The sequence below is a fragment of the Aythya marila genome, assembly GCF_965140915.1.
Source record: "Aythya marila genome assembly, chromosome: Z".
Classification (NCBI taxonomy): domain Eukaryota; kingdom Metazoa; phylum Chordata; class Aves; order Anseriformes; family Anatidae; genus Aythya; species Aythya marila.
Window position 1 is genome coordinate 74,541,212 of NC_139080.1, and position 14,882 is coordinate 74,556,093.

The following is a 14,882-nucleotide window of genomic DNA, read 5'->3' on the forward strand; positions in this document are numbered from 1 at the left end:
ACATCATTTATGAAGCTAAGTGGAATTACCTGGTGGAAACCTACTTGTCAGAAATTGGTCTGTTTCTGCTCCCAGAATTGAGTTTTGCTTCTGTGTAACCAGAAACATGTGGTTTGCAAGTCTGGTATTTAGCAGGCTAGACATTTATTATCTTCCCTTTAAGTGTAATTTGTTTTTAAAAGGTTAAAATAAAGTGTCTTGAAGAAGCACTGAAGGATACTACTACCTACGCTTTTGCCTCGTCAGTTCGACAAGGTGGAGTGAGTTGATTGGTGTGAGGCACAGAAGAGAGGCAGCCTGATTTACAGCACAGACTCAAGCCTGGGAGTCTGACATCCCGACAGAGGCATTTCAGAGAACGCAGGGTCATTCCCACCAGCAGCACCTCCATACAGCATTGCTGAAGCTCTTTTATTCCAGCATCTCCCTCTCCGTTGGGTATAGCTGCAGGTGTATAGATAGACCATGTAATTCCAGACTCTGAACTGATGTAAGCACCTGCTTCCTCTCCTTTATTCTCCATGATCTTCCCTCTCCACTATCCCTAAATGCAATAAACTTGTTAATTCTGACCCGCAGCAAAAAATACTAGTGATCATTCTTCTGTTCTTCACTGCTTTTCAAGGAATTGTATATCACAGCGTGCGAGTCACTTACCAGTTCTCTTTAATCCTTTGAACTGCATGCCCTTCCAAATCACAGTTTTTGTGGCTTTGAATATACTCCACCAATGCATGCAAGTATTGCAAGTTAATGAAAGTATTAGAGGGTAAGTAACAGCAGTGCAAAATGTTAGAAATACATAAATTGTTACCAGAACCTGGCCTGAAAGTGTGAAAGTTTCCATCTACCCTTACACTTCTGCACAGCTCTTGGCCTAGAAATTTGCTTACACAGCTTTCTCTGAGAATGGCACACCAGTCCACAAAAGAATTTGGAGTCCCCTTTTTCTTTGATTTTGAGATGCTCATTGTGGAATATTGTTTGGTTTTTGCTTGGTGCACTGCTACGAGTCTGGGCAGTGGTACTCAAAGATGTTTGTGGTTATAGACAGCACAAAGAAAAACTTTGAAGCCGAGTGATACTTAGTCTTAAGTCATAGGCTTCATGAAAATCCATGGAAAGCACATCAGTTTTTACTAGTTTCCAGTTGACTGTGTTTCCTGAGTGTCCTTCATAGAGTTTTAAGGCGGAAAAGACCCTTATGGGTATATCACTTCATCACTCCTTTGGCTGCATAGAGTGTTTTGTGACTTCCATTTCTGAAGTGTGCCTCTTGGTGGTGCTGCATAGGGTAGAGGTGAATGATGAGCTGATGCTTTATGACTTTCTCATCTGCTTTGAGTAGGGGATTACTTGCTCTTGGATCCTTTCTGAAGCAGAGAAACGGTTATGGTGTTTAAGAGAGGTCCCAGGGAACTGTGCAAATAACCAGTATGTTTTAGTAATGATACAGATTTTGCTGAAGTGGTGCATATTATTCATCTGAAGTCTGCTTTTTGTTTCTGTGAGAGACCCTTTCATTTTTACCTATTCCACCAGTGTTGTTTTATGCTAGTCTTGTTGATGCTCTTTAGTTATTATGTACTAAGCATAAAAAGACAAAGTCAAAAAAGTACCACTTTCCTTAAAAAAGTGGGCAACCGTAGGAGAATGTGCTCATTTCAGCACAAAGAAGGGTGTTCTGTCATGCTGCTGGGTCAGTACCACCAGGGAGTTTGGCACCACCAGAGCAGAAACCCACGTTACTAGGTGTTTGTTTCTTGCCTTGTGATCATGGACCTGCTTCAGCTGGATTCCCTGCAGAAGCTGATCTAACTCCAAGCCTTACAATGTCTCGTGATCAGGACACATTTAACATTTGTCATAACTTCTAAGAATTGAGGTGAATGTCCCTGCCTGGAAGGACCTGCACTGCACAGTGTACAGCGGTTTTCCTGAACTGTGTTGTGTCAACCCTCTAGGTAAGTGAGGAGGAGAGGAGGTTTGGGAATGCAAAGAGAGGTGTGCCAACACCCACTGTGTTGCTTGTCTGCTAAGACAAGCCTCCCTTAAAAGGCAGACTCATTGTTTACAGCCTCTAGCCATTGCCTGGTGCAACAACATAAACAGGTGGAAGAAAGGTAGGACACATGAGATACTGCTGCAGGAATCGGCACAAGTCTCATTAATACAACAGCAGAAGTAACAGGGCAATTAAATAAACCTTTGATTGCTATAGCATCTGAATTATCTTTTCATAAACGTTTCAAGAGTAGGTTACTTTTCCTGAGAAAAACATTTTCTGTCCTTTTCTCTCAGAGACTTTGCTGGAGTGGCCTGACACTTAGTACTCTCTGATCCACACTCCTTTAGAGTTAGCAGCTTCACAGAGAAATTAGTTTTACTATGTGCTTTTCTCCAGAGACACAGCCAAACCAGAAACATTACTAAGTGATTTGTTCCTAGGATAGGAAAAACATTATAATTTTGAAGAGGTCAAGGGGAAAAAAAGTTGTTTTATTTATAATACGTTTCCCAGCCTTACAAGAGGTCTTTCTAGCAAAATACATCATTTGTAGCAGTACTTCCTGACATGAACCTCCGCGTTAATATTCTGTTTGTAATACATTTTGCATGTTTTGTGGCACACTTTTAGCCTCTCTCCTCTAGTTCCACTTGTTACTGGTATTTGGAAGTTAGATTTTACAAGCAGGACAGAAGAATGCTCATGGCTCGGAATTTTCTGACTGTCCTAGCTGCAGAAATTAAAAGCAGCGTTGCTCTTTAATAGCAACAGCAACCTTCTGCTCACATGAAGCATGTCCTTGAGAAAATCTGAAAGATGTTCTGTTAACAGAGAGATGAGGTTGGACATAATTACTATTTGCTGCTGTTATTGTCTTGTCTTCCTGCTTCCCCCAGGCTGTTTCGCTAGAAAGACCAGGGGTAAGACCCAGTACACCAAGACTGGAGTGCTCAAATTCTTAAGCGTAGGCTTTGTATGGGCCCTACTCAAGTTTTTGAGCTACTTCTCTATGAAGTGAACACAGTTCAAAAGAAAAGCTCATGTTAAAATTAGACTGTTTCCCAGTCTCACCTGGTAACTTCAACCGAGAGGATGAAGAACCTCCGTGAATCTGACGGGCAGCCTATAAAAAGCTTTAACATGCGGGTCTGTGCTGATTTGCTGAGCATGCACAGTATAAACAGTGAAGCAGGATGTCTAGCTGTCTGTCTTGTTTCTCTATCAAATACTCCCACACACCCCGTTGGGCTGAGACAGCTCTTACCAGTGATAACTGTGTGCATGTTGCTTGATTCCAGCAGTCCTGAAGCAAAAATTCAGAAGATAATTAAGCAGTGACAGCTGGCAGTAGATAGGATAGGTCATGAAATGTGTTTGTCCTCTTGGTATTAGTTATTCTGTTCAGCTTCTTTGCTGTATTTTTAGAGAAATTAATGTTTAAGACAAACTCAAAAAAGTATTTGGCAGATGCACCAGTCAATAGTGGTGTGAATACTTGTCTGAAAATACCCGAAGATTAATTATGTATTCAGTAAAATATTTTGGAGTCCCTTTTTTTAATTACCAGCAAAAGACTGGAGCATACCAGAGAAATCAAGTAACATCTTGGTTATATTAATGGTGACAATTGCTGAAAGACAAAGAGCATTAGGAAAATCTACATTTTTCAAATGAAACTCAGGTCTATTAGTTACTGTCTCCGGGAGAACAGGTGTATTGTGTTTGCTACAGTTTGGAGCTCAAAGCTGCAAGCCATCCAGATGTCCAGGTCATCAGACCTAACAGTCCCAGCACTTGCGTAGAGCTGAACCTAGGTCAAAAACTGCATGTGGTGGCTTCTGTGATTGCACAAGCAGTGGTGGTTTGTGGATTGTGGTTTTTGGTTTTGTTTGGATGGTAGGGGGAAGAAATAGTCTTTATACAAAGACGAAATCAGGTTACTCAGGACTGTGTCCATTTAGGTTTTGAATACATCCAAGGATGGAGAACTTAAAATGCTTCCGAGAAACCTGTGTGATCACCTTTAGAGTAAAAATACTGTTTTCCACTGTTCTAGTGAAATTTCCTGTATTTCATTTTGTGCCTGTTGCCTGTTGTTTGCACCTACTGCTACTTCTAAGAAGAACTGTTGTGAGACTTGCAGACTTCATACCCTGCCAGTTACTTAGAGATGCTGGGGAGTTAGGTACTGTGGGTAAGAAATACTAGATTTATTTTTTTTACAAAGATCTGTTTAAGATCACCACTTCCTTTGTTAAGATTCTTGCAGTGTGTTATTGACGAGAGATTACAAAATACATTCTCAGATACTCAAACAACACATTTAAGCTGGAGAAGTTTAAAGGATGAAGGAAAGATGACTGCATGCCATGAGAGTGACCCAGTGCGTAAAGAAAAGGTGAAAGTTGAAGACAGGGTGAAAAAGGATAGGAAAGACAAAAAATGCATGCATAGATTACACACATGATTTTGATGACCCATCAATTATGGCCTAAAAGAATCATGAGAAAATAATTGATAGCTCTAGTATATTGTTTCACTGAAGGAAAAAACATTGAAGTGCAAGACTAGACCAGCACAAAATCACTGCATTTAAATAACTTTTTTTTTTTTTGGTCTGTTTGTTTTCTTCATCAGCCTATTAGTTTTAACTCTATTTAAATATCCAGATTCACCGTATAGTTATGTATTTTCCCTAAACTCTGGATGCAGTTCCTGCTAGACAAATATTCCAGAAAACCTTTTCTGATAATTTCTTAAATGGAGGTAAAAGCTTATTCTCTAGAGCTTGTGTAGCAGTGCAGAAGAATGTGGCAAAATGTACAACTGGGAAGCAAAATCTCTAACTACAGATTTTTTTTAGTGCCTCTCCTGAAAGAAGTAACAAAAGCTAAAGGGAGGATAGGATTTGACTGAGCAGAGCAATGGAAGTAGCAGTGTCCAGTGACCTAAAGAGATGCTGGTGAAATGAGATGTTTGCTGTTTTAGAGAGGGGGCACAGGAGGTGTAGAGGAACAATATCTGTATCATGATTTAGGGGACAATGTTTATGTTGCCACCTAGGTCTGCATTACTCCTGTGACATGACCAACTTGGGATTCCTTAGGATTCTGTGATGAGATGCCTCAGCTCCATCAAAAACTAGGGTTGATCATGGTACTGATTCTTTTTTTACTTTCAGAATATTCATTTAGATAAAATTTCCTGCCGGGCTTGGACTTTCTTCTTGCAGGAAGAATGAAAGCAAAGGAAGCTTGAAACATGGTGAGATTCACAGAAGGATTTAGGTTTACCATGTCCCTTTGTGAATGATACACAGCTCCTTTTCTGAACCCATCCCTAAGAAATTAAGACATTTTTGTATTTGTAATTATAGGTCAAATCTGTACAGTTGTGTGTGGGTTTTTTTGTTGTTTATTTGTTTGTTTGTTTTTGTAGTAAAGAATACTTTTCTTATTTTAGTATACATTTAATGGTGATTACATTGTATTGTATATAGTTAGTAATATTTTTAAATGGGAATTTTTGTATTTTAGAGTAAATAAGTGATCCTTTGAGAAAAATAATCATCTAGTCCTATTGAACTCTCATCCCTTGGTTTGTGGCTTCTCTGTAATTCCTAGGGTGAAAACAAATACAATGTAAGTGGTCTATTGGTACAGCAGAGATAAATGGCTTTGTGATAAGGGGCTTTCTGCTTCACTTCTGAGGCACAGCGATGGTTCTTCCTGTCCGACAACAGATAACATTCCCTTTGTAGACCTGACGTAGGTTATTCCCTGCACGGTGTACAAGGAGCAGCGTAGTTTTTGTGATTAATCTTGGATAATGTGATTGTGAAAGCTAGGTTCCAACTTAAACCTTTTAAGGCAAGCTCCTCCTGGCAAGGATCCTGGGTCTGACTGATGTTATCAGTTAGTAACGGCTTAGTTGTGTAAAGTGAGACAGATTAACCCATTTCAGTTTGTTTCCCTGTAGACAGATGTATTAACGGCAAATTCTGTATGGTTAAAATCCTCTTTAAAAGCCAAATACCGAATAAGGATGGGGATTAGGCCCAGGATCAAATGTTTATGGATTAGATGCAGAACGTGTAATTGAGGCAGTAACAAAGAACCTCGACACTGTCATTGCTGTGGCAGTTAGGTGGCTGAAGAAGTCTTTGGTTTTGATTTGCTTTTACAAACTTAATATTAGAAGCACAGAAACTGGAGGTTTAGAGGTGTTCGTGACTGTAGCTTTAGAGTTTCATTTTGCCTTGGAGTAGTGACTTTCTACAGCAGGATTTTGTACGATAACTTTTTATTGCACAAGACTTCGTTTTCTAATTCTAAGGGCTGTTATTGGCACAAAGGAAATGGTGTGTCTGCCAGATATTTGTACACACTAAGCACAGATTGAATACAATACAGATGGTAATAACTTTTTGCTAATGTGAAAAGAATGTTTTATTTAAGATCTGGAAGGACTGCTGAAACTGACTGATCTGTCCTCTGAAGGAGGTGTAGACAGGAAAATGGGTACTAAAACAATCAAAGAGAAGGTGTTTCTAGTGGCCCCATTTTGCAATCATCATGAATATTAATTGTTTTCTTTTGATTTTACTTATCCCTTAATGCTGATTTGTAGTAGTGATCAAAATTGGCCGTGTTCTCAATCACGAAGGTCATTCGGCACTTTATTTCCAGTTATGGCTGGTGATCAGTGTTGTTAAAATCAGAAGCAGATGTGGATCTTCATACCGAAGAAGCAGGTTTCCAGGATCCTTTTAACCTCCCAGTACTGTTCAGTGGGCTCTTAAGCTTTACTTATTGAAAAACCTGACAATGTATAAAAGGCCTGCAGAGCCTGGTCATGCAAGAAAAGCATCATTGCATTGATATGCTCCATGAAGTTGATGGGAACTGGCTAAATACGTGGAGCCACTGCATGCATGCTTGAAAGTTGAGGGGTTAAGTGAACAGAAATCTAAAAACAGATGAAATTTCTGTATAAAAAGAAAAAATGTGTTTCAAAGGGACTTTCCGGAGAGGAAAGAGTAGAGGTGTTTTAGAATAGAGGAAGGTATTAAAGTAAGGTTTAAAGGAAGCAAAAATGTGGAGTGCCACACAGACATTGGAGAGAGGGGGCGAGTGATGCATCTTTGTAGTGACTGTGCATAATGCAAAGGCTTTTCAGAAGACGTGACAACAAACTTCTACTTGGATTGTTAGCTGCTCTGGATGGTGGCCTGTTCTTTATGCCACTGTACATTCTCAGGGAGAAACAAAACACCATCTGGGCCACCAGTCGTATACAAATGATGTAAAAAAAGACATCTCTTTTTTTTTTTTTCCTCAAATGTTGAATGCTTCTTTCTCTTGTTCTTTTCCTCTGTTGTTATGCAGCAGGGAATATGTATCTAGAGTTACAGCTGCAAGACTTGTGGGCCAAGCTATTCAGTGGCTTTGATTTGTTTTGATTTCTGGGGTCAATATGTAGCAACCCTGCCTGTCAGTTCCTGTGCTCAGTTCCTCTGCTCAAATCCGTTGGTGCCTGAATGCTTTAGTACCTCCAGTAGCATCAGCACAGCTTCATCGATCCCTTACCCACCAGCTCTGCGTGTGACAGAAGTGCTGCCCCAGAGAAGAGGTTGCCCTTTCAGATGAGGGGGACAGAAGAGCTACTGGCTGCTTGCCATATCTCAGGCTCATACAGCTAAGGGACATTTGACCCGTAGTAAATGGTCTTTTCCTGACACTTCCCACTTACTGTAACCCACAACGTTCATTTTTAAAGAGGGCTTGATAAGCTATTGCTCATGGGACTTACAGCCCGTGAACCTTTGTGTACTCAGCACAGGATTTTCAGAGGATGGCTGTGTAGTTTTATGGAGCAGAGATCCTTGCTAATTTAGATAAGTAGTCATTTCTAAGATACCTGTTGCCCTGGCTGTAATACTGGGAGTCAAGCTAGCATGTTTATTACACACATACACATGTCCCTCAATTTGGGGAAAATACAGAGGTTTGGTTGCTACCTCTTAAGAGCAGGACTTGCCGAAAATGTGGTGCTGTGTATAATGCCATCTGCTACCTTCATATGCAGTTTGTGCAGCTTTGTGCTTTGCACAGAGGGAGACGGTGCTGAAATGATATTACTGAAATTAAAAGGCAGGTCCTGCCAAGACTGAGCTTAGTTCCCCCTTCTGTGCATGTTATGACATAATCGTGGGTTGAAATGATACTCTGCTAGACCAAGCTGCATGCAGGTGGGATCTTCCGAGAATTGCACTAGCAGCCTCCAGAATGTCTCTTAACCCTATGCAAGTTGTGGTTTCTTCCCCAGTTACACACATTTCACCACTTATACAAGCTTAGGGACATTTTTTTTTTTTTCCATGAGGGTGATAGAGGCCCTTCATTTTTATAAATGCAATTGGCAGATTGAAAATTCATGCTGTCTAGAGATGCTACTGTTGGGAAAAAAAAAAAAAAAAAAAGTAAATATGGTTGGAACATATGTTTTTTCTCATCTTGTTTTCAGAAAAAAGAGACATTTTTACTGAAACAGCTTAAGACAAACATCCTGGGGGGGAAATTTCAGCCTGAATAGTTAAAAGGTTGATAGAAGTTTAAGTTGCTTATGTTCTACTATAAATTAGCAGTTTATACTCAACATGTTAATTGAAAGTGTTAATTATAAATATCACTGCATTATTCTCTGCTTGCAACACTGCTTGTTTTAGAGCAGCTCTTCCAGAACACATTGTGAAATGAGGCATTTGTATTTTTTCTTACTGGTGGTCTTCATATTGTCTTTTGCTTTGTCTTATCTTCCTGATTCTTTTCATTCTACTTTTCCACTTCATTCTTGTTTTTCACTTATGACACAGGAAAATGAAGAACAATGGGTTTGGTTTGCAGAGGATTGTATCTGCAAGAGAATTTGGTTTCACTCCCTTTGGGTTTTGCATACAGTTAGTAATAAAATCAAGCCCAACAGCAACATTTCACCTGGCAGTTTTTCAGACCGCAGTGCCAGTGGTCTGTGCTTTGATTTACCATGCATGTGTTTGGTTTTGCTTTAAAAATCTACCTGAAATCAAGGACCTGCAAAATCAAATTGTTCTGAAATTTGGCCTGGCTTAGTGAGAAAGTTGTAAAATCTCTGCAAGTTCTTTGGACTGGCCTAATGTGTGAACTGGAATCTGGACAAGTTTCATTTTATAAGTCTTACTTTAAGATTTTGTAATAAAACATCATAAAATGGTAGAACTATAGAATGGTTTGGGTTGGAAGGGACTTTAAAGATCATTTAATTCCAATTTCCCTGCCATGGGCAGGGACACCTCCCACCAGACCAGGCTGCTGAAAGCCCCATCCAGCCTGGCCTTGAGCACTTCCAGTGTTGGGGTACACCTTCTCTGGGCAACCTGTGCCAGGGCCTCACCAACCTCAGAGTGAAAAATTTCCTCCTTTCCTCCTAACTTTCCTCCTTGTCCTATCATCTCAGTTCATCCCCGTTTTCGGAATGCGTGTTTGCAAGAGTGAGTTAAATACACTTACTGCTCATCATATGATGACGTGGGTTTTGGAACATGCTGTTGATATCGTTGGAAGGTTTACCATACAGGATATGTTTTATCAATCATAGCATGGTAGAATGTTATTGAAATGAACTGGCAATTTGCATGCTACCAATTTGAAAATCACTTATCCCTACTTTTACCTAAGTTCACAGAGAAAGGAGAGAATACACCTTCAGAATCACCTGCTTTAGGGCCTCAGACAGCCACCGGGAGAAACTAATGGTGGTCCCATATCTACTTACTCTCTGACAGTCTGTGGCTGAGTACGAGACTGGTAACTCTATTGGGTGGTTTCTGGTCCATGACACATTAGCACAGCATTTTTGGAGATGCTCTGCCTGTTGTCCAAGAACAAGCATAGGGTGGGTAGAAATTACCATTTGTGCACAGTCAAACTGGAAGGGTGAAGTGGGCAGGAGCCTGCGGGGCATGTTTTCACTCAGGCACTTTTGAGTATTGTTGTGAGTGCTTTGTATGAAGTATTAGGGAGTGATCCTTCAATCTGTGGATTGCAGCACAGTGAGAGGGGCTGTGGGCAGTTTTTAAGGCTGTGAGAGATGAGCTAATGTGTTATTGGCAAACCAGTAAGAGAGAAAAGGGCAACTCAACAGGGACAAACATAGCATGTTACACTAGAGTGGAAATAACCAGCAGTCCGAATGCTTGTTAGGGAAAGGCTAGCAATAAATCAGAAGTGGGCATTACAATTTTGTGGATCATAACATAATAAGATGGCATTAAAATATGTCAAATCATATTTGTAACCTCACACTTGAAAGCAAAGCAAAAATGACCACCAACAGGAAAGCAGTTACCATTGCGGGAGGTACATGTGGAAGGGTTTTGATCCTTTAGGAGCAAGCAGTGTGCACAGAATTAAGAATACTGGTGTAGTTTTTGTTTGGTTTTGTTTGTTGTTTTTTGTTTGTTTGTTTTAAGCCACATAGCTGTTTGTTGTCTTTGACTTGGCATTCAACTCCTAAATGTATGGCAGTATAGTGATTATTGTCACTTCTGGGCTTTTGCTTTCCGTTGATAAAATCACAGTTTCAAGGACTGCTTATTTCTCCAGGTTTAAGTTTGCTGGTGTAGTTGTGCTGGTAGTGAGGATTCTGTACCCGACTGCAGGGGCACACTGACAGTGCATTTAGAAAAGCAAGCCACCTGTGTATGTTCACTCTTTTGAAACTTTTTTAACAGCAGTTGTACCCATATTCTTTCATTTTTATTTGTTAATTACTAGCTTGTCAATGACTAAGAACTTGTTTCTGACCAGTCCCAGGTTTTTGTCTGTATCTGGAACTCTCCTCCGTAGAGGGAGACTTACGAAGCCTCATTAGCTATAGATGTATTTTTGCATTGCACATGAGGTATCCAAAATACTTTGTTTTCAAGACTATTGTTTCTGACAGTATCTCTTTGGTCTCGCTATCTTTTCTTTCATACCCATACCTGTGTATGTACATGCTCTGTGGTGTGTTCTCCGTTGATGTGTACACTGTTAAATTGCTTTTGGGCTTATTGGGGAAATCAGTCTTTCTCATCTGCCTTAGGTAGGAAGAAAACAACATAGCCACTGTTTTGCTTTCCAGACACTCAGTGGATTTCACTTTTTAGACAATGAAATGGTAGAGGAAGGGCGGAAGGGAATGTGTGGGAAGACAAAATTTCCAGTGGAAGCTTTAACCTTTCATAGGTTATTCATGTGAAAATTTGCTGTTGTATGTGAGAGCTCTTTTCAAGATTTATATCTGGTTTTGGCCAAGTCTTCAACTTTCATTGATATGCTTATCCTTACAAGATTTCTAGTAGACCCACTGGGGGAGGAGGGGGGGGCATGTTTTGAGCAAAATAACACTTAGTAAAATATTTGTTTTTCTTAGTTATCCCTTACAAACTGCAGAAGATTTCTCCATATATCACATACTGAAAGTCATGATAATGAGGGTGGGTGTGCCGTGGTATGCAGGACATTTTCAAGGTGTGGCTTGGTGAGAGATTCGTGTCTCTGTCAAAATAAGCAAGTTGGGAACCAAGTGGCATTCATATGCTGAACAGAAAGATAACACTGACCACACTGCCAGCTGGTATGTGTCTACATCACTTCCATGGTGCTGAGACAGCTGGTAGCGTCTGAACTTCTGTTCTTGGACTTGGTCTTGGACTAGATTTTCATCGTGTTATCTATTCAAACTGCAGTCTGAACAAAGTTGCTGAAACACTGATCAGTATCGTTGCTGTCTAACACATGGATGACTTTTATCAGCCAGTGTGAAAGTGTCTCATTTCAGATCATGTCATGATTTCACAGCTGTTATTGGGAAGACACTGACCATCTGAAGTGTGAGTCAGTGTTTGGTGTTGTCTAACCACAGCCTCTGCTTGCAGGTGGTTGTTCTTTGCAATGGTGAGTAGTCTTGCAAAGACTTAATCCAGCTGTGTAACCAACTAAAAGGAGCTGAATCAGGGAGGAAAGTAGATTAACTGCTGCTAACACTTTGCTGAGGTGTGCCATTTCGTTTTCTCTTCCAGCAAATACTGCGGCATGCGCGTGGCAATTCCACAAAGGTGATATTTCTCATTACTGACGGATATTCCAACGGTGGAGACCCAAGACCCATTGCAGCATCCTTGCGTGAATTTGGAGTGGAGATCTTCACCTTCGGGATATGGCAGGGGAATACCCGAGAACTGAATGACATGGCTTCCCATCCAAAAGAAGATCACTGTTACCTTCTTCACAGTTTTACTGAGTTTGAAGCACTGGCACGCAGGGCTCTTCACGAAGGTATTAACCTACAAAGTCCTACAGACAGCACAGGGCTGAATATAAAGTACTGCCTTGTAACTGCGTTGCATGTAGTGCAGATTCCATTTTTTTTTTTGATATTTCCTCTTTCTAGCAGAGGTGTCCATTCCTCAGGTGAAAGAATAAACTATTAGTTAGACTAACCATCAGCAAAATGTAACATAAGTTCTCTTCCCTGGTATATCCATACTTCAATTCTACTCTACATTTTGTCCAAGGAGAACATAATATGGTCTTGGCACAGTGCAACTTTTCTTTGAATAGATGAACCTTGTTGTCTGAAAGAGGCCCCCAATACGCATCTTAGGACTAGCCTTACTACCTACTGTGTATTTTACACACCAACAAAAGCTAGCCTATTCAGAAATAATTCAGATCCCTGTTTATAAAGGTAAAGACAGTTTATTTTAACAGCCTTACGTATTCAATAACACTGAAACAAGCAAGGGGTGGAAAGAGAGTTTGAACTCTGCTTTTATCCTTTTTCAGTCTACTTTATTGTAAAGTAGAATGAAGGTTCTACTCATGAAGAGCAGAAGAAATTTAGCAAGTGAGAACAAATGAGTAGACCTTCATATGTAAGCCAGTCCTGCTTGAATGAGACATAACACGTGCGTCAGACTACCAACTAGCATTTATTTGCAGTATTTAATTTTTAAAAGCATGCTACTTTTACATAAGTAGTACACTTTACTGCTGTTCTGTTTATTCCAGTTAAGGTTTAACTTTTTGTGTAAATGCATGAAAGGAAAGACTGCAGGGGAGGAGGCTGCCTTCTGGCTCTGTTAGAATCAAGCAAAAATTTGGGATCTTTGCATCACTGGTTTCAGCGAGCATTTTTGCAGAATAAGAACACCATTTAATTTTATTATTATTTTTTTTTTTTTTTACATTTTATGTCAATAAATGTTCTTCATGCTGCCATCACTACAGTTTAGAACTGGACATGGAACCTTTTTTTTTCTTTGTTTGTTTTTTAAATATTACACTAATGACATAATGTGACACTGGGGGGGTAATTGGGGTTGGATTTTTTGTTAATAAATTGATATAATTTCAGACCTGCCCTCTGGCAGTTATATCCAAGAAGATATATCACATTGTTCGTATCTCTGTGAGGCAAATGAAAACTGCTGTGACATCATGGCAAGCTGTAAATGTGGCACTCATACTGGCCAGTTTGAGTGCATCTGTGAAAAAGGATACTATGGGAAAGGACTACAGCATGAATGCACAGGTGAGTCTCATGTCTCAGTGCTTGTGTTTCTTCTCTGTGTGCCCTGGATATGTAGCTAATTCAGTCTAGGGAGGCCAGCTCTTTGGGGGATTATGATTATCAACCTGAATCAGAATGGGTTTCTGGCTTTTAGAAGACTTTCTGGCTAAAGGTGTATAAGAGTTGTAGCAGTCAAACTCCCCTCCAGCAGCAGCCAAAAGAGATATCCAGGAAAGGTAAGAGTAGGTCAAATGTTCGGACACATTAAAACATACCTAAAATGGTAATCACCAAAATGTTTTGACTGCAGATTTACTGAGTTTGAAGTAGTATCTTCTGCATTTAAGAGCTCCTGGTGACTTTTTCCATCATGAATTTTACTGATCACATTTTGAAATTCCATAAACTTTCCTGTTTGGAGAGGTGCTGTCTATGTGCATCTGTGCAGGATAAATACTTGGTGAATACTACAGTCAATTAAATGTCCTTTAATTCTCTCATGTTGTCTTTCAGTAACTAAGGAGGAAGAAGGCATTTCAGTCACTGAACAGAAAATTGTCATCAAATTTCGCTAAGATTGTTCTTGTTACTGCTTTTGGAACAGTCTTCTTAATAATATTCATTTACAGTGTACAGTTGAAAAAACAACATCTTACAGCTCTTTATTGCATGCCAGGATAAAAACATGGAGGCAAAATTCTGGCTCTCTGAGTTCCCTGAAAAGTTGTTCATAGGAAAGGTGAAAGCAAGGCTATATTACTAGGCAGATGACTTCAAGCTAATTTATTTATTTTATTAATAGATAGGATTTCCTAGGGAAGTAGCAGAGAAAGTTGAGCCACTGGTCTTCAGTGGAGTTGTGTTTCAGCTCTGGGGGATACCAGATGCCTTTGTTTAATAAGAATACAGATAAACAGATAAATATCAGGTTTCAGTATAAAGTTTCTTTTTACAGACATTTATGAGTTCAGTTGAAAGCCTTCATGTAGTCAAGATAATCTGATGAAATAGTTGTTCACATACTGCAGTGATTATAAGAAGTGAAGGGAAGCTGTGCTCGTAGGAAAAGATAAGCAGGTTTTGTCCAACTCCATTGATGCATATGGGACAAAAAAATGCCAAAACTGTCAGCATATCTGAACTCTGTTATATTTGTTTTGTGAGCTGGATAAAAGGAGTACGTATAATCAAATATTTCTCATCTACAAACAAAATACAGTGTTTACATTGATTTTACATCCTCATATTCTCACTTAACGCGCTTCATGCATAATCACAT

General features: G+C 39.8%; 1 protein-coding gene across 2 annotated transcripts in view; it reads left to right on the forward strand.

Annotated features, from left to right (window-relative positions):
- SVEP1 (sushi, von Willebrand factor type A, EGF and pentraxin domain containing 1) overlaps positions 1 to 14,882 on the forward strand; it is a 122,651-nt gene that overhangs the window by 6,719 nt on the left and 101,050 nt on the right. For both annotated transcript variants that reach the window (XM_082782918.1, XM_082782919.1), the window contains exons 2-3: positions 12,111 to 12,366; positions 13,448 to 13,624. In XM_082782918.1, coding sequence (XP_082639044.1) covers positions 12,111 to 12,366; positions 13,448 to 13,624 — 433 coding nt within the window. The remainder of the gene's footprint in view (positions 1 to 12,110; positions 12,367 to 13,447; positions 13,625 to 14,882) is intronic.